At 32.6% G+C, this 26,234-nt stretch overlaps 6 protein-coding genes across 15 annotated transcripts; 3 read left to right on the top strand and 3 right to left on the bottom strand.

The window, feature by feature from the left end:
- Window positions 1-131: 131 nt before the first annotated feature.
- LOC114877211 (protein FAM136A-like) lies at window positions 132-1,257 on the top strand. The gene is made up of 3 exons (XM_029189497.1): window positions 132-298; window positions 449-589; window positions 667-1,257. Exons 1-3 carry the CDS (start codon window positions 215-217, stop codon window positions 865-867), a joined length of 426 nt encoding a protein of 141 aa, XP_029045330.1. The 5' UTR covers window positions 132-214; the 3' UTR covers window positions 868-1,257.
- LOC114877210 (DAZ-associated protein 2-like) lies at window positions 899-14,313 on the bottom strand. 3 transcript variants are annotated; one of them, XM_029189495.1, is made up of 6 exons: window positions 14,162-14,313; window positions 6,287-6,361; window positions 6,081-6,184; window positions 5,756-5,914; window positions 5,507-5,676; window positions 899-1,043 (listed from the first exon to the last, which is right to left on the bottom strand). In XM_029189495.1, coding segments are annotated over exons 1-6 (525 nt in total). In that variant the 5' UTR covers window positions 14,178-14,313; the 3' UTR covers window positions 899-1,042. The 3 variants fall into 3 exon arrangements, with proteins under 3 accessions (XP_029045328.1, XP_029045327.1, XP_029045329.1); XM_029189494.2 differs by lacking the exon at window positions 899-1,043 and having other exon boundaries at window positions 1,322-5,676; XM_029189496.2 differs by lacking the exons at window positions 899-1,043; window positions 6,287-6,361 and having other exon boundaries at window positions 1,322-5,676.
- Window positions 14,314-14,872: 559 nt separating this feature from the next.
- Window positions 14,873-18,440, top strand: LOC114877256 (probable ATP-dependent RNA helicase DDX23). 3 transcript variants are annotated; one of them, XM_029189591.2, is made up of 10 exons: window positions 14,873-14,979; window positions 15,298-15,902; window positions 15,975-16,307; window positions 16,375-16,797; window positions 16,885-17,011; window positions 17,098-17,221; window positions 17,282-17,397; window positions 17,466-17,726; window positions 17,810-17,984; window positions 18,057-18,440. In XM_029189591.2, exons 2-10 carry the CDS (start codon window positions 15,328-15,330, stop codon window positions 18,278-18,280), a joined length of 2,358 nt encoding a protein of 785 aa, XP_029045424.1. In that variant the 5' UTR covers window positions 14,873-14,979; window positions 15,298-15,327; the 3' UTR covers window positions 18,281-18,440. The 3 variants fall into 3 exon arrangements, with proteins under 3 accessions (XP_029045424.1, XP_046143341.1, XP_029045426.1); XM_046287385.1 differs by lacking the exon at window positions 14,873-14,979 and adding an exon at window positions 15,009-15,152; XM_029189593.2 differs by lacking the exon at window positions 14,873-14,979 and adding an exon at window positions 15,009-15,196.
- Window positions 18,423-24,045, bottom strand: LOC114877263 (testicular acid phosphatase homolog). Of its 5 annotated transcripts, none has more exons than XM_029189602.2 (9): window positions 23,957-24,045; window positions 23,282-23,454; window positions 20,484-20,853; window positions 20,238-20,326; window positions 19,845-19,943; window positions 19,530-19,769; window positions 19,266-19,451; window positions 18,847-19,182; window positions 18,423-18,763 (listed from the first exon to the last, which is right to left on the bottom strand). In XM_029189602.2, exons 3-9 carry the CDS (start codon window positions 20,533-20,535, stop codon window positions 18,587-18,589), a joined length of 1,179 nt encoding a protein of 392 aa, XP_029045435.1. In that variant the 5' UTR covers window positions 20,536-20,853; window positions 23,282-23,454; window positions 23,957-24,045; the 3' UTR covers window positions 18,423-18,586. The 5 variants fall into 5 exon arrangements, with proteins under 5 accessions (XP_029045435.1, XP_029045439.1, XP_046143342.1 ...); XM_029189606.2 differs by having other exon boundaries at window positions 20,583-20,853; XM_046287386.1 differs by having other exon boundaries at window positions 23,962-24,036.
- On the top strand, window positions 22,538-24,291 carry LOC114877275. The gene is made up of 6 exons (XM_029189631.2): window positions 22,538-22,726; window positions 22,841-23,131; window positions 23,319-23,443; window positions 23,504-23,621; window positions 23,690-23,856; window positions 23,921-24,291. Exons 1-6 carry the CDS (start codon window positions 22,538-22,540, stop codon window positions 24,144-24,146), a joined length of 1,116 nt encoding a protein of 371 aa, XP_029045464.1. The 3' UTR covers window positions 24,147-24,291.
- Window positions 24,043-25,963, bottom strand: LOC114877267 (snRNA-activating protein complex subunit 1). Of its 2 annotated transcripts, XM_029189617.2 has the most exons (5): window positions 25,669-25,963; window positions 25,274-25,571; window positions 24,864-25,198; window positions 24,620-24,793; window positions 24,043-24,131 (listed from the first exon to the last, which is right to left on the bottom strand). In XM_029189617.2, the coding sequence occupies exons 1-4, from the start codon at window positions 25,809-25,811 to the stop codon at window positions 24,664-24,666; spliced, it is 906 nt and encodes a 301-aa protein (XP_029045450.1). In that variant the 5' UTR covers window positions 25,812-25,963; the 3' UTR covers window positions 24,043-24,131; window positions 24,620-24,663. The 2 variants fall into 2 exon arrangements, with proteins under 2 accessions (XP_029045450.1, XP_029045449.1); XM_029189616.2 differs by lacking the exon at window positions 24,043-24,131 and having other exon boundaries at window positions 24,576-24,793.
- Between the last annotated feature and the right edge of the window lie 271 nt (window positions 25,964-26,234).

Genomic DNA, 26,234 nt, shown 5'->3' with positions numbered 1-26,234 from the left:
AAAAACTAAATAATATAGTTTTGTTGCTTCCTTATAGTACCCAAGCTTTAGTTATTTGTAATTAACTAATGAATAAAGAGAAATATTAATTTAATATGTACATGGTAATATACATCCTTCCTTATCTTCAATGGTAAGTAAGATATTGAAGAGTAAATAATTGCGTGAGAAGCCGGGTATTTAATTAATAAGTTTAAAAAGATCTAAATACAAAATGCTTGATGAACAACAACAACGATACAAAGATCAGACAAGTAAAGTAGTCGAAGAAATTAATAAACCAATAAGAAAAATGCAGGTACTTCAAGTCCACACTGTATTTTCAGGTTATATTGTAAAACATGCTGCTTTCAACGTTATAATTTATCGTCACATTTTATACAAATTATATTATGATTTACAAAAATCATGAAATAAAGAAGTAATGAAAAAACGTATTTAATTGTAGGGTGATGCATATAGATGTGCAGCGAATTGTTGTGATAATGAAAAGTATAGCATGCAACATTTACAGGACTGTGTAGAAAATTGCACAGATTCATGGGATAGAGCACAAAAATACGTTGGTGGAGAACTTGAAAGGGTGCAGGTATATTTTGGATTCTTAAAGATTTGTAATAATAATTATAAACCATGTCATGTGTATAATAAGTATTATACTTTTAGAATCGATTACAAAGATGTTTTATGGATTGCTATGATAAAATAAAAGATCAAGTTGGACCAAATCCATCACAGCGTGATATGGATATATATAAAGATCAAATGGATAAATGTTCAACAAAATGCCTAGATAATTATTGTGAAATGTTACCTACTTTAGAAAAAAGAATAAAAGAAGTTCTAGCTGAAAGAAAGTATGAATAGGAATATTAATAAAATTAATAATTCAATAATGTACAGTTATCAGATTTATTGAAACCAACTTGCCAATAGAAGTGTACTGCCACTAAGTATGCATTTGCATTTTTTCTCAAGTGCAACCACTAGATTCTTTTTACGCAAATGAGATCTTCTTATCACGTGTACATAATTCTTCTTATCTGTATATAAAAATTCTAAAATATTATTGTACTGGTGCACAAAAGAATTTGTATGATGAAAAGATGATCCTTATTATGATATTTAATTTTCTCTATCAGTTTTGGGAACTTTTACATACAACAAAGCTATAGTTTGTTCCAGTTCCTAAAATCAACTTGTATATACAATAAACAATTGATTGTATCATAAGAAATAATATATATTTGAACAATGTGCAACTTGTCTCTTTTCTCCTTTCTCTATGAATCTTATGTATAAGAAGAAAAGCAGAATATAATGAATTTCATGATCATTGTATTTATTAACTAATACATTTGATGATCGCAATGGTACATTTTTGTTTCTTTTTATTTTCTCTCTCTCTCGCTCTCGCTCTTTCTCCCTTTCTTTCGCTCTCTCGTTCGTTCAATGTAATAACAAATTCACTGTTGCAATTAATATCATTTCTTTATTGTTACAATAGACATTACGCTTATTGCACACTTGTTCATGATATAAAACCTTTCCACCACTCTCGCTTGATACAAAATAATCGGTCAAAATGTGTTGCGTAAATTCTGATCTAAACTGTAGAAATGTCTGCAAATAAATTGTTTAAATAGTAATAATAATTTAAATATAAATATCAACACAACATAATCCACTTTCTTCTTCGTATGTTTGTGTACAAGTTTCTATGAAAAGGTAGACATTCAGCTTTGGATTGTTTTCCATTTATCTTTCTCGTATAAGATTAAAACAGAATGAACGTTCGATTCTTGTATATAATGTAGCTGCATAGATTGAGGTGGTTCTTGGTGCACTGATTTGCGCAATGTAATTAGATGAGCGAAGTGACTTTTTGCAACAAGCGACTCTTCTTCGCTGATATGCAAACTCGCAAAAAAATTCAACGAGAGTGATTACATATCGGCAACGACACAACTTCGCTAATTCTTCTTCATACGCGTGTCTCAAAAATTCCTAAATGTGACTCGTACACGTGTTTTTATCAATTGTGGCTCAATGTCGTTAAGTGGAATGGCATGAGTTTTGGAAAAAAATTGTGAATTTTTTTTTTTCTCAGATGTCACGAGATATTATATATTATTAGTGAATGTTCGGGTAATATTTCGCACCTGGCATCGCACGGATTGAGAAAAAAAAAACGAGGTCTATGCGTAACATTTTGTATCCCAATCAGTCAGACACTTCGGACTAGATTTTATTTTTGTTTTTAGTTAGATTGAGATTTACGCTTGATTTCTTTATCAAACGCTGGTCATAAATGTTGAATAACTGTAGGTACATCTGGTAGAAAAAAAAAAGAATTGAAGGTACAAGGTGAATGTTAAGTTATGGCGCTGTGGCAACAAATTTGGCCAGTGTGTTTCGCCTTATACGAAAATTTCATTTCCAATCGTTGCATGTGTTATATTTTTGCTTGAATCTTTTTCTTTTGCATCTTCATATGGAAACTGAACTAGATTCGATGATGGTACAAAACAAGACAAAGTACCTACGTATTTTCTGTCCCTTCGATTTTGAGGTAATTGTATATCACAAAAATACAAATAACACGGTGTTCATTTTTTTTTCCTTCTTTTTAGGAAATTACTGCGTTGTAATATGCAAAATTAGAAAATGTTGGACAATGCTTTGAAACGGATGTAAACAATTTTACAACACCTTTCAAGCGATAAATTTTTCGTAGAAATTCAACTAATAAGTTCGTAAGATAAAATAGAAATCACATATGATTCACATTCAATTAAATTGCAATTCTTTCTAATCTCTTTCCCTCTCTCTCTCAAGGAGAGGTAGAAATCACTTTTCTAACATCAAGGAGGGGTCTTCGTTTTCATCTTCGTCAAGCACCCATCCTCATTTAACCCATAATGCGAAACATATTAAGAGTACTGGTCAAGTTTGCCGGAACATCCATTCGAAAAATTTCTAAATAGAACTGCGTTTCTTGGTCCTATCCTAAGCTATCACCGATTGTAAATTAGTTTTCTTCGATCTTCATTGCTTAATTAATATCGTGTTTAATTGTGCACCTGCAGAGTGGAACTATCACAAGTATCCTATCAGCAGGTTCACACCGCACTATATTATAATGCTATGATCGCGGAGCAAAACAGTCGTTTTCGCAGCTGTGTGTGCAACTAGTTCATATGATCACCAGAATTTTCTTTCCTTTCGTGTGTGTATATATGTGTTTATGTGTGGTGTGTCTCTTCACTCTTGTAGAATTAGATCTCAAGTTCTCAGAAAATAGCACATTGTTATTGTTAACAATTCTGCATTGTATATAATCGTAGGCGTTACGAACTCGCTGCGTTGCTTGCCGTATCATCATCATCGTCATTATCATCATCATCATCATCGTCGCAACTCGCCTAATATGGCTGACACAAGGGCTTGTCCACGACGTCACGAATTTTCCCTCTACTTACATTGATATTCAATTTGTACTTTGAAATTGAGTCAACTATTTATTTCCTTTGTGTGCTTTGGTCGAAATCAATTTCCATACAGTTGCTAGAAAACTTTCTTCAAATAAGATTTTACTTGAAAAAAAGAAATTTAAGTGTCATTTAAAGTTGTTACAATAAATGAGTTAATTAATACTTTTACTGCGACGAAGTTGTAACTATATACTTTAAACGTTACCTGAACAGGTAATTGGAAATTGATAATTATTTTATGGTGAATATCTCAGACACATTTGATGTTATTGATTTCGATCAAAGCACAATTTAACCTGCTTAAAGAAACTCGAACGCCGTGGACAAGCCTTTCATTTCAATTAAATAATAACTTTGTTAGCCAACCTAGCTAATCTGCGTTTAAACAAAAAAAAAAAGAAAGATCAAACAACTAGGAAGAAAGACTACTGATTTTAAAGAAGAGAGTGCGTACTTTTAGGTAGAGTTAGTAAGTATCTTCGAAGTCGTCGAATACGTGAGAATCGTTTTATTTTTCGTTTGGCACTCGAGCCTTAAACATTACCTCTACTTTTTCTCTTAAGTCATAAAACGGCGTTTTAAAACCAATGATTCTAACGATAACGAAAAGAAACGTTTTGAGGTCTGTAATTATTCATTTTCATTAAAATTTTCTATAAGAAAAATGGAACTTTTAAGAGTTTTATTATCGATTGATTCATTAAATTCAAAATAAGAAAGCGCGACGTTTAGCATCGCAAGTATACGAATGACTCTCACGCATTCCTCAGACTCCTATCACGTACATATTTTTTTCTTTTCTCTAAACATTAGGGCTACCCATAATGATTACGTTACAAAGTAGTGACTTTACTTTGGAAAACAGACCTCGCTAGAGTGTCGACAACATTGGGGGAGTAAAAAAAAAAAACATCGAAAAAAATATATAATCGTGTAGAAAGTAACAGAAATAACGTGAGCAGCCCCTTTAACTCTTCAGCCTGCCTTGCAGAAAACCAAGTCGCGCTTAAAAAAGGCTTAGAACACACTTTGAATATCGATCCCTGTAGGCGAATGAGACAACTCGCATCCACTGGTGCGCGTATTTACCCGTTAACTCTAAAAAGAAGAACAACGCAGTGTTCCCTAATCTCGCTCGCGTTTAGTAAACCTTTCTATTTAAATTAAAAAAACTGGAATATCTCGTGCGCCTTGGAATATATGTTAACTGCAGAAAGATCGAGCAAACCGTACTTGAAAGTTATTGATCAATTTCCAAAGAAATTTTGTAAGATTCTAAATACCGAAAATATTTCACTCTGTATATCGTGTGGGAGCCGTATAATTTAAAAAGAATATTTTGTCCTTCGAGTTAGAATTATCATCTTAAATTCTATTTTAAGTACGTCAAAAGATTCATGTATCGCTCGATCATCTCGTAAAGTCACCATCAATGAGTGTAATTTACTATCAGATACCAATTCAGAGACAGGATCAATTTGTTGATCCTTAAGAAACTTCCATGCATTTTAGTTGTACAAAATACGGTCTTTCTTACTCTCTTTCTCTCTCTCTCTCTCGCTCTCTTGTTCTCTTAGTTAAATTTAATTAGCAGTTTTGAAATTGTATAAACGAGCGTCGCACGAGTCTTCCTTTCTTAAATGTTCTTCTTAAATCTTAGTATATTCGATGCGCCGACCAATTGCCAAGATCTTGAAATCACATATTTTTTTGTTTTTTTTTTTTGGTTTTTTTTTGTTTTTACAATAAATCAGCAAACCACCTTGCCTATTGGAGTCCATGGAAAAAATAACAAACTAACAAAAACGTACTATGCTTTGGAACGTCGCGAATTTCGCGTAGGAAAATGCCATCTTCGCGATCGGTCCACGCATAAAATATACTAATCAATAGCTGCTCCCAATGTGAAAATAGTAGAACTCTAACACAAATCAGATTTGCCTACATGGATCATCTTGACAACAATGCCTTTGTTTAGACTTAGTGTTTCACAAAAGGTTTATAATGTTTACCAAAAGGTGTAACCGCCTTCTGTTCCTCCTCCTAGGAAGTTTTTCTTTTGCGATATAGCCACACTGTGGCTCGCCATTGCAGCTAATTGGGCCGCATTTGGAACTGTTGGTGGCGGTGGCAAGACGGGTTGTGAGATACTATCAAATCGATTGGTAGCATCGAACCCATTCTTTAAAATACAAAGTAGAAATCAACGATTGTTCAAAGTATTACAAGAAAATGAATGAAAGTTAATCCGAACAACTTACGGGCATCACAAGTGTAGGAGGTCTAACTGGAGGCTGCATCGCTGGGTAATACGCTGCAGCTGCAGCCAACGGGGGATAATATTGCAATGGCCCATAGGCAGGATAACATGAGCCCGCTAAGTATCCTGGATATCCTTGACCATACATAGGTTGATACATCTAAAAATATTCATGATATTACTAAAATCTAGATGACCCTTCTACAACATAGCACTTTTATAACACATTTTCATTAATGATTCAAAAAATAAAGTAACCAAGGAGAAGATATTTATTACCTTTAATCTTAAAGTAAAAAAGTGTATTTTTTATATGGAATTCTCACCATCGGATGGGTAAGAGTTTGATCATATGTAGGCGGTGGTGGACCTTGCGCTGCATAAAGTTGTGGTTGATTAGGAAACACTCCATACGGTGCGGCACCTGCAACTAATGTTAAAAGCTCGCATGTAATCCGGCTCGTTTGGAACACCTTTGTAGAAAAAAAAAAAAAAAACGGCACATCGAAACACATTGAGATGATTCTCTTACGTGTACCACCGTAGGTAGCAGGTTGTGCCGGCGCAGGGACAAAACCTGTTGGTGGATGAGGTGTCACCGGGTACGCTGTAACACATGCAATGCAAAATGCAGGTCCGTTCATTTTGTTGGCCGCAGGTTCGATCTAAGCCAACGGTACGTGGTACCACTGCCAGAAAGGACAGATGACAACACGTTTTAACAATAATACAGGAAACGTTGGAACCATACAACTTAAAACATTAATTAACATCAATTTCTTTGGTAAGTTCCTCCTATCGTTTCCTAATCATCGTGTAATTCGTGTTGTCGTTATCGAGACATATTTGACGCGTGTCTTTTTGTCAAATAAAAATTTATGTTCACTTGAATTATTGATACTTATGTATGTATATATAGAGAAATGATCTTATTCAGACTAGGCATCTAATATATCTCGATTTAACAAGTGGTACTCCCACACCCAAGTATATCTTACACATGACATACACCGTTTTTATCAAGGTACTATTCAAAGCTCAAACAATGTTAGTCACTAAATAATGGTGAAAAGAAATAACCGAAAAAACGGTATTGTTGCCTTCTTGTTACCCTTCGAGTTTACACTGCAGTTCGCAATCGTTTGATTCATACAAGTGGAGAACAAGAATAACAATCGGAACGTGTTAGAAATTATAAAAAAAAAAAAAAAAAAAAAAGAAAACTAACAATGCATAGCCGCGTAAACTTCAATGGCACAAGACAGGCTTTATTTTAATAATAAAAGACATTTACGACTCTTTCGAAAATCCATGTTCCATGTACAATTTGATTTTCCTTTAATTATCAGAAAAATGGTAAGACATGTAATGAGAAAAATTTCTTTCATTTACTTTGGAGGATTCTCGATAGAAACGTAGTTGAAAGCGAGACACTTGAGAATAGCTTAGCAAACTATGTTTCTGATATCTTAACCGTGAATAAATGAACAACAGCACGTATATTATATATATATTTGGAATCTGACATGGAGCAATCTGTGGTACATCTTGTCACTAAAATTCAATGGAAGTCTCGTTTTTTTTTTTTATTTTTCATTTTTTTAAAGAAAAACAAAATGGAAAAGTTCGTCGAATTCTTTTCACCTTCTTAGAACGTAAATACACAGAAAAATTGTACAAACAAGTCTAACAATACAGCCACTACGGATGATGTGTAAATGTTCGACAGTCAAAAGAATCGTCAGGCAGTCTGTCAGAAATATTGAAGGGGAAAAAAAAAAAGAAAAAAAGATACAAAAAACAGAGGGAGGATAAGAACGAGAAGAAGAAAATGAGAAACTATTCTCAAATGAAAACTCGCGTTAATTGACCTACCTTTTACTTCTAAAACTAAGATATAATACGAAACCGATCTCAAAGCAAATAGCGTTACGCAATCAAAGGTAAAAGCCAAATACATTCGTCTAAATTAGTCGAACCTTAAAAGATTCATCAACTGACCACTCTATGCATTGTAGAAAGAACTTTGATCTCAAATATACAAAGATTACAATTAAAAATTGCAAACGATCTTTAAATACAGTCGTGAAACAATCAGGTTCGACTACATCGAAAAATAAAAGAACGAAAAAAAAAATATATATAAAAAAAGAAGGAAATGACAAATAGAAAAAAACAGAGCTAAAAAATAAAGCCATGGGTTAAGAAGGGTAAACAGTTTGTTCCATATAAAAGTGATGTTAAAAAAAAAGAAAACAAGCCCAGTTAATTAAAATTCGATTAAGTAAGACTTAATGTTCCAATTCAATTACGATTTTTCGTTTCGATTAACCGAAGAGAAATTATTCGATCGTATCGGGCGGTGAATGTGTAATTTATACAATGAGTACAGTGGTACGATGAAAAAAAAAGAGAAGTATACATATACATATGTACGTATACACGTTCATGGTACAATATATGTGTATACATACGTGTATATATGTATACATATAACAAGTTCCACACATTCAAAAAAAGTTGTGACAAGATTCAGCAAACCACAAATTTCTGCAAATATCCATAAATAAAGGTCAAACATGATTAAAAGTTCTTTGTAATTGCGTAATATATATATATTATTAATTGGGCGCTGCTCGCTTAATAATACACTTGCCACGAGCAAACTTTGTCGTATAATATGATTAAATTGCTCATTCCTTCGCTAGCAATCGCAAGAACGCCCAATTTCCTTTTTTTTTTCTTTTTTTTTTTAAGTAGAGACTAAATTGCGCCCTGTGCCATTGCTATTTAATATACGCAAATTGCATTCACGCTAACAAACTGCAAGGAAGGATGAAGCAAGCTATGTGTTTCATTCTTTCTTTCTTTCTTTCTTTTTTATTTTATTATACATATAGTTCAGTAAGTTGTCTAGCCAATTCAATGAATTTAACGTTAAATACATTTAGCCTCGCGTATGATAAATAGCTCAGCTCAGCGACAGTGGAATGGACTGTTTACTCTAACATAGACGTCAGCCCACACCAAATTGTCCATGATAATTGAATACTGGTCCAACGCGTGGAAACGAGCACTCTTCTCGAATTACGTTATATTACTCTTTATCATCTCGTACAGAAGTGTAGGATGATACCGTTTCCGGTTTGCTGGAAACGGTGTTGAACGTCGAGGCTCGTGGATCCTCATTGATCGGATCAGTATTCAATGGAATAATAAGTCATGTGTCAGTGCCACGGTGCAAACAATCATCGAATCCAATAACAATTGATCAATAATATTTATATGCTAGTACGAGTTTACTGGTAAGTTTTTCAACAATGTAGTTCTCTGCTTCTTTCTCTCATTACTTCTTTCTCCTAATTTTCTTTCGTTTTTCCCCCGACTCTCTGTCTCTGCCTCCCTCTTTTTTTTTCCTTCGACTCATTTCTTTTTTTTTTTCTCCCTTCCTTTTCCTCGTACACGCACCGCATTCCTCTCATCTTTCTCTCTTTTGTCTTATCTTCGAAACCTAATTTTGCTCCCAATGACATGTTCGACCTAATTTGCTGATGATCTTTTTTTTTTCTCGCGCAAGAAACTGGGGCTAATCACGCCCCTGTTCTTGTTTCTTTCTTTCATTGTTTTGCGGCCCATCTAGGATTGCTAGACGATTTCTTCATCGACAATGCTTCGGTGGAACAGTCTTCGTACCTCGAGCAACCCAGCGACCAAGGGAGTGATCGACAATCTGATTTTCCAAAATATGAAAAGCTTCCTTATGCTTAAAGAAGTACCACCAAATGTTTCCATTAAAGATAAGTCACTGCTGTACTCAATATCGACCTTCTTTATAAATGAAATTAATCAACAAGTACTCTAAAAACATGAAATATTTCACAGGTGTAACTCCAGTAAAAGAAAAATATTATCTTTCTAAAGCAGAAGTCGGCGCTTCGCGATGCTTTTCTGTTTCTCATTTACTTTAATAGCAATCATTTTATTCTACTCTATTAGAAAAAATTCAAATGATTAAAATTAATCCATAATTGACTAGATTCCCATTCATATATTAAAGTATTTTAAACCAAAAATCACATTTCCCTGTTTAATGATTGTCGTTCCTCGAACATATCCAGGCCGCTGGGTTTCAGAAAGTAGAGACACTTTTGTATTCTTGATACCTCTCGATTAATATCATTGAATACTTTGTATCTCATATTTTAAGCTCACTATTAACAGTATACATGATATACTCTGCCAAACATGCACATGCAGTTCAAAAATGCTCGAGAGATTCCTATGACCATTTTCTTCTTTTTCCTTGTATCGTTTGAAGGTATCAAATAGTGATTCAATCGAACCAATTTTTCCAACGATTCTTGAAATCTTTCAATTTCATGATGTTAATGAATTCGATGGTTCGTTCACGACAGGAATATATAGGAACGTCTCTGTATCAAGTCTAAGACCTTTACACGAGATTGTTCAGCTGCACGACGATCAAAAAACGACTAAAACAATTCGCTCGATTCCTTCTCAACGTCAAGATTCAAAGTCAATCTGTAATGATTAATTGAAATGTAAATAATACAATTGTTGAGAGAAAGATCGAATGATTTGACAATTTGAGAAGGCAACGAGCGTCGAACAAACGTAAAAAAGATAGAATTATGGAAAAATCTATAATAACAACATATCATAAACATGCAGTTATTGTAAACATGACGTGCGAGCTACTTTTTTAAATAGATCTTAAATCTGTCATTTTTCAACCGACTTCTCTCGGTCGTTGCTCGATGAAAAAGATAACACTGATAAATTATTAATCACGATAAAGAAACTCGCACGTCCCTGTGTTTCTCTAGCAAACACATTCCAAGCATGCAAACTAAAATACAAATACGTGAAAAATGATTAAAGCTACGTATACATGTATATACTTGCACATTAAAATCGATTAAATATGCGGACGAACGTAATTTCTTTCAAAATTTCTCTCCTTACGTCAGACAGTTTGAATAAATCAGAGATGAAATTTTGTAAAACACGTTTCATCGCTTTTCATTCTAGTTTCCCGAATCGATGAACCATGTTCTATGTTCATTTTCTTCTTTTATCATTTGCAACACTTTAATTACAATATTAATATTGACTTTGGAACGAGTTAAAAAATTGCTCAACGAGTATCTTGTACGTAAGTGTACGTATGTATACGTATATACGCTATACTTTATGTTTTCTTTTCCAATTAAACGGAAATAAACAATATGCTACTGTTTTTTTGAAGGAAGAAATATATTTATCATTATATATTAACTACACGTACGTGCAAAATCGACCACAAGTTTCATCTGTTAATAAAACTGGTTTAATCCTGATTTACTTTGTATCATGATCTCAAAAAAAGAAAATAGACATTCGATCATGTAACTCGCGTAAAGTACATCAAAAATAGATCAATTACCATTCTTATTTTTCTGGAATTAATTTTTTTACATTAAGAAACTTGTAGCCCAAGTCGAAGCAACATGCACTATTGTTAAAAGTGAGCTACCAAGTTTCTATTGAGTAGAAGTATTATAAATACGCTGAGCTTAAATACAGCATTCGTGTCCACCCCGCTAACTTGCCGTACCATCTTGTAACATATCATTTTTCTAAGAGAAATTAATTTATTCGTAGAAAAAAAAGAAGAAAAGAATCATTAATGTTTCACTCTCCTCAAATGCTAATTTTTCGCTCTTGAAAATTTGTCACAAGATAGACGGCGAGTGTTAAAACAGAAAAAAATATTTAAAAAAAAAATAGAAAAAAAAAGTAGAAAAAATGAGAAGAAAATAAGCAATCAGCCAATACCACGGTTTCAGTACAAAGTAATTTGTACACCCATATCAATATCTTACGTTCATATTGATTTGGATATATAGCAGCCGACGTCTCCAATTCAAAAAGTATAAGTGTCGATCGATAAATTCATTTTTCAAAGAACTTACAAATACCATTGATGATCCTAAGCGATCTCTATTTAAGCGATTTTTTAGAATGTCGCGAGGCGACGGCTTCGTTCGAGAAGCCCGCCATTTAATTGTACGCGGCGGTTGAAAGTTATGTGTCATTTCTTCAATCGTATACACGAGGAGCATGCTCGTGTATCATACTTCCGTTTTTGACCGGCAGATTTTCAACGAGCAACCACTTTTTAACTCGTATTTCTCGGATTTCTTCCGATGCTTTTTTTTTTAATACTTGCCGACTCTGAGTAACATAACCAACGCAGGCCTGGAAAAACGAGGAAACTAGCATTAGTCTATCGAATCAATTTAGTTAACGTGGCATTTCCCAATACTTTTTCGCGATATTCATTCTTTATTTTGCTTTTACAAACCAGTAGGTAAATCCACGATTTCTTGTGGGGTTTGAATCTGCCGATAGGGCGTTTAACGACACCGGACGAGGCTGGTCAAAATTTGATCACTTGAACGACCGGAAGGTGGGAAACAAAGGCAATTCGATGTTCACGAATTTCATTTTTTTTTCCTTCACTTTTTGAATCGGGAGGCGCACGGTGCGTCTATATCTTCATATATATATTTGGTGGAATATATATATATATATGTGTGTGTATACGTAATATATGTTGGTATATAAACACGTAGTGAGTTAGGTAATATATAGAGTAAGGTGAGGTTAGATACGTGGCTTAGGCTGCGCGAACGCCGGTCTCCGAAGCTCCACCTACTGACTGGGATCAAATCGTCTTTGTAATGGTCCGCTGCAAACATATTGACAGCCACAACTGTAGGCGCTATCCTTCAGTTTTTTAGCGGCTATACCGTCACGGTAATACGCTCGCAGATTTGCACCAGTATTATCCTCGATTCTCGTATTAACTCACGTTGTATCACTAACAGTGTATACTGATTTACTTACAGACTAAACTTTTACACATCCCTTAAACGCTATGCTCTGTAATCATATGTCTGCCTTAGGAACAGAGCGGACTGAATTAGGAATAATCACATAAGTGTCCGAGCTGTTAATTAAGTATGACAGTAGATTACTATGAAATCGTGTAGTGGTCCAAGCTGTATGTCAAGTACTTCCATATGGACGTATAAAATTTAAGAAAATCAGTGATAATATTAAACTACATACCTCACTCGTACGAGTTATTAACCAACTTCTTTATGAAAGCTTTAACATGTACCAATTATTAAGAACTGGTCTTTGATATATAGTATCAATTGATTTTGATACGCAAAGATTAGAAATCTTAATGAAAACAATTCAAAACTCATTTCTATCAAATAGATGTGATATCAATTCTTATTTCCTTTTTTTGCAAAGAACTTATTTTGTGTATAATAAACTTTAAGTTATCAAAATTATATTATTTAAGTACTGTAAATTATAAAAATAACAATTATATTTTATTACAAGTACTTTAAGGTCATAAATAAACACAATTTCTAGTCATTTTTATACATATGTATGCACCATCATGAAATAAAACCAAAATATAAATGGCTTCCAGGAATATTTCACAATCAAATCCTGCATCATTTTTTAGCATAATACCAATTAAAATTACTTGATTACATTTATTACAAAGAGCAAAATATTTTATTACAAATTAATCATACTATAGCAATGTATGACATAAAGTATTTTATTTATTTAATTGTTTCTGCATATAAAAAGAGTAGTACTTCTTGTGTTCAATTCAAGTATCATTGAAAAAAAATTTCTATACTTTCTTTATCATTAACATTATTAATATTGTTAAATGTTATATAAAATATCTTATAAAAATATTTCAGTTAATATTTTTCCTGTTTTGTAGTAAAAAAAGTAAGAATATATAATGAAACAGTATCATTTGCTCTAGCGTTCAATAAATTGTTTCAAACGCGTACAGCATATCACAATTGATATACATATATATGTATATAGATATATGTAATGTGTTCTTAAGTATGCTACATCAGTTGTTCCAATGAAAAATAGACAAGTGAAGTTACATATGACACAAAATTAACAATACTGATATTATTGTACAAAAATATGATGTTTTAAACAACATAAGACTCTTAATAAAGAGTCATCGCGAAAATTATTCAAGACGAACTCTGGAAGCCATTTTGTATTTCCCACACACAATGCGGTATTGATTTATCTGTCACTGGGCAGAAATTCAAGTTTTCTTCATCGTATTAAGACGAGAGTTCGTTTGTATAATAAAGATACGAGCTTTGATCGAATTTAAATGTGCACCATTTTTCACAAGTATCGAATAATATCGCTAACATAAAAAAACTCCGTCGTACGAGTGACAAGTGGTATTCCCGACTCGAAAACACGAAATATTCTTAACGTGTGTAACACATATTGCTAGTCGAATTACGCGATTACGATGTATAGTTACCTTTCTTGTCGGTCATTATTGCTTAAAGTTTCACAAATTCTAGAAAAAAATACGTTATTCCTAATTAAATCACCGATTTAAGTTACAATACTGAAGAGACGAGCAACGGCTGTGACACTTGACGGACACTAGCGCCCTTTATTGAGCTTGCCCCTGGCTCTCCTGATGCTTCGATTCCTATTCGTCCAAAATTTTACACAGTATTCTCCAATGGATGCAAAGGACTCGATCTACAATTAGGCGGCAAATATTTGATAAATTTTACTGAAACATAAATGTTTAAACAATTCCATGTAGAAACAAAAAGTATTTGAATACAAATTTGTATAATTAGTTTACGAGCCATTTACTTTAAGTAAAGTAGAAACCAAGCCAACTTTACCTTAGCTTTCTACTTTAATTTAGGATATCTATTCTTTTTTTACGTTTCTTTTTTTCATTTCATTGCAGCAAGCAATATAAAAAACAAACTTTACTAATAAAAAGAAAATAACTCATAAATGTAACATTTAATGTTCTTATTATATTTCTTATGCACTCCATGTTTATGATAAATTTTCAGGATTTTGATACAATAAAATAATTGTTGAGATCCTAAGTAACCTTGTATATACTTTTTATTTTTCCGCATTGCAAATCACAATTGCGCGGTTATTTAATTGTAAAAAATTATTAATATAAAGCCAATTGCACACAAGACTGTAAAAATGCGTCGCCTGCATTGAAAAGACAACCAGAAATAGAGTGCACTGTATGCAATTGATTGTATAGGTGCGTCGTTATCATATGTAAAGTTGATTACGTTTGTTTTGGAAAAAGTAAGTTATCAGTATGCATTTTACAAGAAACATTAATATTATTCACATGTTTGTTAATAAATCAATTTTTAAAAACGCACGAAAACGTACTTTATTTCACAATTTCACCTATTGTGATAGTATTGTGTATTCTGTCGTTATATTTGACAATGTTTAATATAACATTACTAAAGGTGATTGTAATTAAGTATCATAAGAAACAATTCTCCGTGCAACAGTTTGTCATTTTTACATTATTATTTACTTAATATTTAAATTTTAGTTCTCTAACCTCAATGATTTCAAGGTTTTGCATTAATTTTGCATTATTTGTTACAGACAATTGAGTAAATTAGTTAAGAATTTTCCATGGCTCATGATAAAAAGACTGTAAGACGAAGTCGGTCGCGTGAACGTGATCGCGATCGTGAAAGAGAACGAGAACGACGAGATCGAAGGCGATCAAGAAGCCGATCAAAAGATCGAAAAAAGGATAGGAAACGATCTAGATCACGAGAACGATCAAGAGAAAGAGATAGATCCCGTGAAAAAGATCGGGACAGATCAAGAGAAAGACGAGAATCTAAAGATAAATCAAAAGATGATAAAAAACGTAAACCAAGTCCTATATTTGTCTTAGACGATGAAAATAAAAAGGACAACAAGAATGAACAAAAAAAGGAGGAAGAGGAAGGTGAGGAAAAGACAAAATCTCTTCCAAAGAAGGAACCACTCAGTTTGGAAGAATTGTTAGCTAAAAAGAAAGCAGAGGAGGAAGCACGTGCTAAACCAAAATTTTTAACTAAAGAAGAACGTGCTGCTTTAGCATTGCAAAAGCGACAAGAAGAAGTTGAAGCTATGAGAAAGCAACAAGAGGAAGCACGAAAATCTTTCTTTCATAATGAAAATACTGGAAAAGATAGAGAATGGGATGATAGGGATAGGTATATAATGTTCAAGTATATTAATTAAATTTACATTATGTAAATATATTCATTTAATAATTTACGATATAGGCGTAGAGAAGGCCAACGCGCGAGAGAAGAAGAAATTAAGGACAAAGATAAGGAGAAAGAAGTAGAAGCTATTAAGGAGCGTTATTTAGGATTGATAAAGAAAAAACGTCGTGTTAGAAGACTAAATGATAGAAAATTTGTGTTTGATTGGGATACTTCAGAGGATACATCTGTTGACTATAACAGTATTTATAAAGAAAGGCATCAGGTTCAATTCTTTGGTAGAGGAAATCTTGCTGGTATAGATATCAAAGCACAGAAACGAGATCAAAGCAAATTTTATGGAGAGCTTCTAGAGAAAAGAAGAACAGAAGCAGAAAAAGAACAAGAGAAGTATGTTACCTTTTGTTTTTGTTAATATAAATATTATTAATGTCTATATTTTTTTATATTTTTGTAGAATGAGATTGAAAAAGGTAAAACGTAAAGAAGAGAAGCAGAAGTGGGATGATAGACATTGGTCAGAGAAAGCCTTACACGAGATGACAGAAAGAGATTGGCGTATATTTAGAGAGGATTATAATATCACAATAAAAGGAGGACGTATTCCTGATCCTATTAGGTCCTGGAAAGAATCAGGATTTCCAAAAGAAATTCTTGACATTATTGATAAAGTGGGGTACAAAGACTTAACGCCTATTCAAAGACAAGCTATTCCTATCGGATTGCAAAATCGCGATATTATTGGCGTTGCTGAAACCGGATCTGGAAAAACCCTGGCATTCTTAATTCCTCTATTATTATGGATTACCAGTTTACCAAAGATCGAAAGATTAGAAGAAGCAGATCAGGGTCCTTACAGTATAATCTTAGCACCAACCCGGTAAATTTATCATTCGTAAAGTTATTTAATTACTTGTATTTATTATTTAAAATATTGAAATTTATTTTTAAAAAACTATAATTCTAGTGAGTTGGCTCAGCAAATTGAAGAAGAGACAAATAAATTTGGGCAACCACTAGGTATTAGAACAGTCGTCGTTGTTGGTGGGCTTTCTAGAGAAGAACAAGGATTTAGATTAAGAATGGGTTGTGAGGTATTATCTTAATACAATACAAAAAAAAAACAGTGCACTACCCATTATTTGTTTTTGATATTTCAAATAACTTTTTACTATTACAGATTGTAATAGCCACACCAGGACGTTTGATAGATGTATTAGAAAATCGATACTTGGTTTTAAATCAGTGTACATATATTGTATTGGATGAAGCTGATAGAATGATAGATATGGGTTTTGAACCAGGTAAGTTTCTCAATACGTGTTTCTTTATATCCAGATACTGATTTTTATATGAATTTCCAGATGTTCAAAAAATTTTGGAATATATGCCAGTTACAAATCTAAAACCGGACAATGAAGATGCCGAAAATGAAGAAAAACTATTAGCCAATTATAATACGAAGAAGAAATACAGACAGGTAAGAAATAATAGTTTATTCCACGGTTTTTAATGCCTCAAAATAACTATTATTACTTTTGTTTTCAGACTGTAATGTTTACAGCAACTATGCCTCCTGCGGTAGAAAGACTAGCCAGAACTTACCTAAGGCGGCCCGCGGTTGTATATATTGGTAGCGTGGGCAAACCAACAGAAAGAACAGAACAAATTGTTCATATAATGGGAGAAGCTGATAAACGCAAGAAACTTATGGAAATACTTAGCAGAGGTGTTGAACCACCAGTTATTATATTCGTTAATCAAAAGAAGGGCGCTGATGTTCTTGCAAGAGGTTTAGAAAAACTAGGCGTACGTTTGTTCTTCAATTATTTCCTATAACATCTTACTATCAAATATTACATTATTTTTTCACTATCTTTATTATTTTTCAGTATAATGCTTGTACCCTTCATGGTGGTAAAGGGCAAGAACAGAGAGAATATGCGCTTGCATCTCTTAAGAGTGGAAGCAAAGATATATTAGTAGCTACCGATGTCGCAGGTCGTGGTATCGATATTAAAGACGTATCTATGGTTATTAATTATGATATGGCTAAGACTATAGAAGGTAAATATTCTGTACATATTATTACAAAAAAAAAATTTTTTAAATTACTAACAATTTTTTACCTGTTTGTAGATTATACACATCGTATTGGTAGAACTGGTCGTGCAGGAAAAGCTGGTCTTGCTATTTCATTCTGTACAAAGGATGATAGTCACCTGTTCTATGATCTAAAGCAAACAATCCTTTCGAGTCCAATATCTACCTGTCCTCCCGAATTGTTGAATCATCCAGACGCTCAACACAAACCTGGCACAGTAGTTACGAAAAAACGTCGAGAAGAGAAAATATTTGCCTAAGAACATAAACAGTTGATTGTAAGATTTGCTTATAAGTAACTCGTACGTTCATGTTTTATATAAGTACATATTTTTTATAGCAAAATAATAGACTATGTGAAATGTTAGTATGTATATGGAATGAAATAAATTGAATTGTAAATATGTGTGTATAACAAAACTTGAAATTATTTTATTTCTGCTAATACTTCTGGAAATATGTAACATATTTTATCCCGTAATTTTTATTTGTGCGTTACAGAATTAAAATTTTTAACAATAAAATCACTTGTTGCTCACTTTACATTTTTATAAATTAAATTATATTCAAGGAACTGGAGCGGGTGGGAGTGTATAATCTCCATCGACTTTACATTCTTCTTCCCAATTATCTGGTATCATGGGTTTTAAAATGTGTATAAATTTTTCAAGAGGACAAATTGTTGTACATCCAGGAATCGTCAAACGATACGGTTCACGTTCAGTGGTATTTCTTAAAAAAACCTAAGAAAACATTGTTGCAGTGATTTTTGTATCCGCGCAGTTTTAAACCGTTAAGTCGATGCATAAACAATATGAATTTTTACCTGAACATTCCATCCACAACTATCTTCATGTAATTCAATCATTGTCATGATATTGTAATTCGGCATTTGATTATTCCATACATGCATGACATCTAACAAACTTACAATAGAACTGTCATGACCAATATACATAAACATTTTCCTTTCTTGAGGCTTTAAAGTATTGTCTTTTTTTGCCAGCATATCAATAACAATCTTCTTAAGAAAAGGTCCTCCTTTCAGTCTTTTTAAAGGATCATTATATACATTAAGTTGGAGATCATATAATGTTAATGGTATTAATTTATCAGGATAATAATCATTAGTCCACTCGGGAAGAGTTAATTTCATATGTTTCTAAAATATTGAAAATATTGATCAAACATGTTTTTAATGTATACTTATTTCACTTTCAGTTTACAATTAAAATTGACAAAAACCTCTGCTGTTAATGTTGAATAAAGCGAACCTACGTCAGCTGGACTTGAAATTACCATACCCGTTAAGTTTGTTAATTTCTTGTACAATTGTTTATTATCTTCTTGAACTTTTTGAACTTCCGGTAAACTACTAACTGTTTGTCGTAATTTGGTATATTTTGGGCATGTATCCCATATTAGCATCAACTATGAATATATAAATTACTAATCAACACAAACGCACAATGAAAATCATTCATGCTGTAAAATAAAATATATGCATACCGTGTCTTCTGAACGTGGTTGATAGAATAAAGTGACAGGTTGCCAAGGTAGATCAGGCTTAAATGACTGTTTTTCGTTTGGTTTCCATAAAGCTGCTGCTTCCAACATTGCAGACATTTTTGTACGATCAACCGCAGTACATTGTAAATAAAATATATCGGGACTGTACGTTGGACCCAGAAAATGGCTATAACGTTCTCGTAAGAAAAGTCCTTGATTGTACTGATTTCTTCGTCCTTCCTAGATAAATATATGCGCATATGTAACACAGTATTAAATCGAATAATGCCGTATGAAAATTGAATAATCTATTACATTTGTCAGTTGACCCCAACCATAAGGTTCCATTGAGTTATTAACATAAGGATCATTTGGATAAGTATCCTGTGGTGCTCTGTCCCCATGCCGCATTACCTACAAATTTATTTTCACAATCATTAAAAAAGCAATGATAACTATCGAAACAAGCAATAAGCATATTATTAACTTAAAAAATTAAAAGTTCAAGATAAAGATAGGATCAGACATTGTCAAAGAAATACTAAAGATCCTACCATATCTCTTTTATTGATCATATGATAACGTTAATCTAACTGCAAATACCTTCAATATATGTACATGGTAGTTGAAGTAAAAATAAAAGTAACATAAAAACACTAAACAATAGAACTTTAATATTTTTTACCTAGTTCTTTAGTTTATACTTACTATTGTAACTAAACGAAGCGTATTACTCTTAGCTTTTTCATGATCTTTATCGTCGCTACTCTCAGGGCTTTTAATTTGTACAGGTGATTCTAAAAGTAATGAAAATATGATATTACAATATTGCAATGACGTGTTTGAAACTGAATACTCGAGCATTGAAAATAATATCTTAATAGAAATCTAATTTAATTCTTTGGAAATCATAATTTCTTTCCAATTTTTGTAAAACAATTAAATAACAATTACCTAAAGTAAAACTGATAGTAGCCAAGAAGAGTAGAAGTTTAGGTATAATCATTATTGAAAATCTAAAAAAAAATTTTTGAAAATTGTCTTCCTATTTACCAATGAACTCCCACGAGTTACTACACGTGCGGAACGAGCACGTACTGGGACTTTAAGAACTGTCAGTAGATAAATCCTATGTCCCCACCATTTGAAAAGCAGTATTATACAATACAATGTTACTTGCAATAAGGCTATATGTTGTATACTCAAGTGCCCAACATTTATTCCATTGGTGTCAACTGTATAGCCGCATGAAATATAAAAGATATACTCTTCGTATGTAGGCCAATTTTTGCACTCCACATGTCTGCTTACGTTTTGCGTGAATCTGAAAAAATACACAATGAAAATATTAATAAAAAATTTGTCAATTAGTCTTGTTTATTTAATAAACATTATATGCAATTTATTCAAGGCATTATTCTTTATAATTGTATTCTATAAAATTTTAATCAGCAACCTTTTTTATCTACTTCTAACAATTTACGATATACGATAATGTATGCAATCGAAAGAAGTATAAAGGAAACGACGACTACGTAGTTATGCAATAAGCTCATTGACTTGCAATCATTTTTGCCTGCTATTATTTCAAATTTATTACCTAATTGTGTTTTAATTTATTACTTTTTTACGTAGATCAATCTACCTTCATTTTCACTATTGTTAAACAAAAATTCAATGATATTAAGAATACGTTTATAAGACACTGTTACGGTAGATTTTGAAAATTTGTAATACTAACAAGTCATCGTACGAATTACATTGAATCGAGTCAAAATTATAGTTTTCAATCGTTGAATTCATAATTGTGGGACAATACGTCAAAAAAATGATTGTGCGAAAAATAAGCGGGTATTCAAGCCACTACTTGGAAATATAAAATGCAAATATAATTGCTGTATTGCGATAAAAATAAAATATTATTTGACATAATGAACATATTTAAACATAATTATATGTAATAAGCAAACGTTTAGAGCATATATTAAAGGAAAAACACGATTACTACATCACAGTCACGTCGACAGATAATTATTATCCCTTTCGCCTTGAGTTTCCTTATTGATTGCTTCTTATTACCGTTGAAAAATTGCAATAAAATGAAACATATATCGCGCTGAAGAATATATGTATATAAAATTAAGAGAATGGTTGCATAAATGTTTCATTTAGTTCTAAATACTTTTATAAAATGCGGCAACTCGTACTTTCAAAGTAGATCAAGAACTGTAAAAGAAAAGGAAACTGCATTTACTTGCTTGTTTATATTATAACTAAATATGATCATGATATTTCAAACGCTGTGCATGATTGTATCCTTACATAAAATTAAAGAACACAATCAGTTTAAGTATCAAATAAATTGTTCTATTTGAAATGTTCCTACTGCTAGTCTCTTGTCATTTTTTATTGTCAGGGCAACGAAGCAATCAACCAAGACACTCATTTGTTTCAATCGAAATATCATCTAATCGCATCATCCTCAGTAGAAATCTCTACACAAATCCGAGTATTGATTTCCTTGAAGCGATCCACGAAATCGTGGGATCACAGAAGAAAAAAAAAAGGCAAGGCTGAAGTCACACATGCGAGCATCTTCGTGAAATCAAATAGTAGAAAACTTGCCAAAGACGTGGCAATTCTTTGTAAGAACCTGAACTTGTAGGTACTTAAAACCGTTTCAGCCGTGGATCGCCTAAACGAGAGTGGTCAAACGGCGGTGTCGAAACCCCGGAAATCCCGTCGTAAGAAGCCGAAAAACGCTGCCGCCAATTCCAAGGTCTTTTTCCAATTCTTTAGCTAATGATCCGTGAAATGTTTATTAATAGAATTCCATTTCCGTTAACTTTCTCCTTTTGCAATGAAATCTCATTTACTTGTTCCTATGTAATTAATTGTAAAGATATTTGTTACAGCTGACTTTGTACATCCTTTTCTTCCTTATTTCTTCTTTCTTATTGAACATTTTAATCATTTTTATTTCTTATTATTAATTAAAGGCAAAAGCTATGGCAACTCCTTGCGGCGAACATCGAAAAGAAATCCAAAAGTGTAATGCTCAGACAGGAAGCCAAGTGGTGAACCAATGTTCTATGTCAACAATTCAAAATCAAACTACCTCAACGGCACCCATGCGACCCAGATCTCTTTACACGGCGCACAGTTATCACTCGCAGACAGATGAAACTAATTTTCAGGTACTTTCATGTATATTTTTCAACGAGGACTAAATAATCTTCAAAAGTTAACTCTTTGCCTGTTCTTTTTCTATCTTTCGTTCGCTCTCTCTCTCCCTCTTTCTATCTCTCTAGCGATACAGTGAATTTTCCAAATATTTCGAAGCACCTCCGTCAGAACAGTGGGGCGGACTGGCTGGTGCAACAGCATATTCTAATTCAACAGGATTTTGGCGGCAACCACGTAATTGTAAAACGATTGCACCGTTCTATGAGGAATCGTGTGTCTATGCAGAAAACTGGCGCGAACATGACACTGATGCTGCAATCGTTACAACACCGCATGGTACAATTTCTCTGAGACTTCATAATAGGATTCGGGTTGACATGACGATCGATCGTGCAGTTAGAGTAATCAATCTTAAGGTATCCTCTTTTTCTTCTATTTTATACCGAGAGGAACTCCCTTTCTGAAGAACTCATAAATGATGTTGATTAGAGTTTATATATGTATACTAAGTAATATGAAATTATGAGTTTACTAACTCAAACAGAAAATAAACATATAATGCTTACATGATTCTTATGTGAATTGCATTTATGGTCAGCGTAGAATAACATTGTACTATCGTTGAGTGGTTCTGGATCAACTGCAGCATTATTACATCCAAATGGAAGAATATATCAGTACGGTTCGCGAGTTGAAATCTTGGCCCACGATGCCCATGGCAATAACAAGTTAGTGGCATCTGTAACATGATTAAAGTACCATTAATAAGGATTATTATCTTTCCTCAGATATGCAAAGATGTGGTATAAAGGAGTCAGCTTTACTTCAGAGCAGTGTGCTCTTGTGTATTTAGTTGATACGGCAGGGACGAGAACAACGACAGATTCATTTTCAGACATGAGCCAGGTATAGGAAGAAGGTGTTTTATATATCAAATAGAATGAACTCTATTAAAGGAATATTCCAACTTTCAGGACTTTTCTTTAAGCGTTTTTTACTCTCGTTCTCGTCATGGTTCAGCATGTTTGCAAGAAGCTGCAGCTGCATTAAATGCTGCTCAATATTGGTTGACCAATGAGGGTGTGGAAAACTGGATTGTTAATAATGTTCGAGTTTCACAAACACCTGATGGTCTTGTTAGGTATTTCATTTAACGACAGTGATTGAAAAGTAGTAGATAAAAACATGATTTATCTCTTTGATAGGATTGCACGTAACAGTAACAAGTATCAATTACGTACGTCACCTAGTAATGGAACAGCTTCATTGACAACGCCATTTTTACATTGTACCGCATCCCTGGGTCAGACGTCTCATCTTTTTGTACGTCGAGGTGAACGACGCATGCACTACGATGGAACCAGTTTTATCGTACGAAATGCAGGTCACAGTGCTGGATTTGATGATAATAATCAACTAAAAGTTTATTAATAAATTCTAGTGTGAACTTATTGCTGCGAGCCTTATAGATGTTTATTCGCGGCAATGTAACAATTCTATTCAGTATATAGATTTATTACTAACGTCATAAATACACACACACAGTTATGTGAAAATGAAAAGTTACATGTTTGGAATTAATCTCTGATAAAATAACTTGCACCTGAAATCTATAAAACATTCTATCCAGTTTTTAAGTTCAGAAATTTAATTTCATTTTAAAGATGTTTACATCATTTAATTGAATTGTCTTCATTTAGAGTCTGTACAAAATGCAGTTACAATAAGATAGAGCATAATGTATTCTATAAAAGATTTCTTTAAATTTTGAATGATTGATATTTTCACTAACTTGTTCCTTATACTTATTTTGTACACTTCTCAATAAAAAAAGATAATTTAAATACATTATTCTCCCTATTATGAACCTATTATAGTTTATTGTTACAGTATAATACACTTACAGACAAAAGATGTATTCTTTATTTAATGTTCTTTTTGTGTTTCTTCAGTCAAAATTTTCTGTCGAATCAGAGTCATAATCTTCAACATCTAATGCTTCATCTTCTGAATTATTAGAATCTGATTGAAAACCACCATTAATATACGAGCGTATTTTTTTCTTGTAATTACCTTTCCTAAAAAACATAACACTATATAAGTTAGAAAACAGTTAATAGAAACATCTTATTATGTGAATATACATACATATGAGATAATTTTTTATGTTCCTCTTTTGAAGTTGAAGGATATATCTGTTCTTTATCAATTTCATTTTTTATTTGCTGCCTTTTTCTTTGTTCTTCTAAAGCTTGAATATCACCCACAATTTCCTCAGCTATGTTCGCATTAAATAATTTTAAAGAACCATCTGCATTATTTCTACATATCAGTGCCTGTTTCTTAGATTCATAAATTTTGCTTAATTCACTAATCTTTGATAATACTTGTCCCTTTTCAGTTAAATCTTTCAAGCTTGATAATACAGAATATGGATTAAAGCACTGTGCATTTTTCACACGATAATGTTTCTCTAAACCAAACTAAAACCAAAAAAAATCATATGAGAATGAAATTTGTAAAATACTGTTTATGTTAAAACATTCGATTAAATGTACCTCTTGATCAAACATACAAAAAATAAATGCATTATCTGTAATTAATTTACATAATATATAATTAGCATCCAAGTGTTCTGCCTCTTTTATTTCTGCATGAAGCTCCATAATACTTCGCCAATCATCTAATTTCATTCTAATTTTGAATTGCTCTACTGGCATTTTGTAGTATATTCCATACAAAAGGTACAATCCTCCAATACGTTCTTTGAAACGAGGAGGCAAGAGAAGAAACTGTTTACATATATTTAAAGCTTCTTCACAAAATTCTAACAATTCTAAAAAGCTTGGACGACCCCTAAAAAGTACATACATATAAATTAAAATTAGTTATCTCTCATATGCTTAACCATAGTATTTAAAAATGTTACTGTTCTTTTTTTTTCAATACTCACGTAAAGATCAATGAGAATTTCATCTCTTTCCATATTTCGCAAAAAGTCTGAAATCTAATATCGTCCGCTCGTTCGAAACGAACAATTAATTCTTCACAATCTTCTATAAAACCGTTCAAAATCGATGATTTGTCTGCTGCCATTTTTACATCATAAAAACCCACAACTGATTTAAAAACAATTATCACAATAATAAGGTAATTAAACAATATCTTCTCAACTACGTATTTACTACTGTTGCTGTTATTTTAATCTACACTGTATACATCTTTAAATACTATAGTGAGTGTATGTATTTACAGATACAAAAAGATGCCATCCCGGGGGGTCCTAAACACCCCGAGCTGATATTAGGTTTGCATATACAGACCACAGTTTGTATAACAATCGTGCCAGTTTTATCAGTTCCTTTTCTACCACACTTTGCACCTACAACTGAAAAGACACAATTTTAACTCCCTTTGATTCTATTTTTTTTAGAAATCAATCAAAATCAATCAAATAATTGGATTTTAAAAAGACCGCCATAAAGCAGGTACTGCTTTTAAAAATTCGACTCCAGCGCC

Source organism: Osmia bicornis, chromosome 10, assembly GCF_907164935.1.
Source record: "Osmia bicornis bicornis chromosome 10, iOsmBic2.1, whole genome shotgun sequence".
Taxonomy (NCBI): domain Eukaryota; kingdom Metazoa; phylum Arthropoda; class Insecta; order Hymenoptera; family Megachilidae; genus Osmia; species Osmia bicornis.
Note: the sequence above shows the minus strand (reverse complement) of the source record. Positions and strands in the feature narration are given on the sequence as shown.

Bases quoted from the DNA above. Each gene is read 5' to 3' on its own strand.
- LOC114877275 (XM_029189631.2), top strand. From the start codon at position 22,538: ATGGCAACTCCTTGCGGCGAACATCGAAAAGAAATCCAAAAGTGTAAT. The intron at 23,132-23,318 runs GTATCCTCTTTT...TGGTCAGCGTAG, and splicing joins TTAGAGTAATCAATCTTAAG to AATAACATTGTACTATCGTT. The intron at 23,444-23,503 runs GTTAGTGGCATC...ATCTTTCCTCAG, and splicing joins GATGCCCATGGCAATAACAA to ATATGCAAAGATGTGGTATA.
- LOC114877256 (XM_029189591.2), top strand. From the start codon at position 15,328: ATGGCTCATGATAAAAAGACTGTAAGACGAAGTCGGTCGCGTGAACGT. The intron at 16,308-16,374 runs GTATGTTACCTT...ATATTTTTGTAG, and splicing joins GCAGAAAAAGAACAAGAGAA to AATGAGATTGAAAAAGGTAA. The intron at 17,985-18,056 runs GTAAATATTCTG...ACCTGTTTGTAG, and splicing joins TATGGCTAAGACTATAGAAG to ATTATACACATCGTATTGGT.
- LOC114877263 (XM_029189602.2), bottom strand. From the start codon at position 20,535: ATGATTATACCTAAACTTCTACTCTTCTTGGCTACTATCAGTTTTACT. The intron at 19,183-19,265 runs GTTTTTGTCAAT...TCAATATTTTAG, and splicing joins ATTCAACATTAACAGCAGAG to AAACATATGAAATTAACTCT. The intron at 18,764-18,846 runs GTAAAAATTCAT...ATGTTTTCTTAG, and splicing joins GTTGTGGATGGAATGTTCAG to GTTTTTTTAAGAAATACCAC.
- LOC114877267 (XM_029189617.2), bottom strand. From the start codon at position 25,811: ATGGCAGCAGACAAATCATCGATTTTGAACGGTTTTATAGAAGATTGT. The intron at 25,572-25,668 runs GTGAGTATTGAA...TGTACTTTTTAG, and splicing joins AAATTCTCATTGATCTTTAC to GGGTCGTCCAAGCTTTTTAG. The intron at 24,794-24,863 runs GTATGTATATTC...TATGTTTTTTAG, and splicing joins CATAAAAAATTATCTCATAT to GAAAGGTAATTACAAGAAAA.
- LOC114877211 (XM_029189497.1), top strand. From the start codon at position 215: ATGCTTGATGAACAACAACAACGATACAAAGATCAGACAAGTAAAGTA. The intron at 299-448 runs GTACTTCAAGTC...ATTTAATTGTAG, and splicing joins AACCAATAAGAAAAATGCAG to GGTGATGCATATAGATGTGC. The intron at 590-666 runs GTATATTTTGGA...TTATACTTTTAG, and splicing joins GAGAACTTGAAAGGGTGCAG to AATCGATTACAAAGATGTTT.
- LOC114877210 (XM_029189494.2), bottom strand. The intron at 6,185-6,286 runs GTAAGAGAATCA...TTTTAACATTAG, and splicing joins TGCTACCTACGGTGGTACAC to TTGCAGGTGCCGCACCGTAT. The intron at 5,915-6,080 runs GTGAGAATTCCA...GAATATTTTTAG, and splicing joins AAACTCTTACCCATCCGATG to ATGTATCAACCTATGTATGG.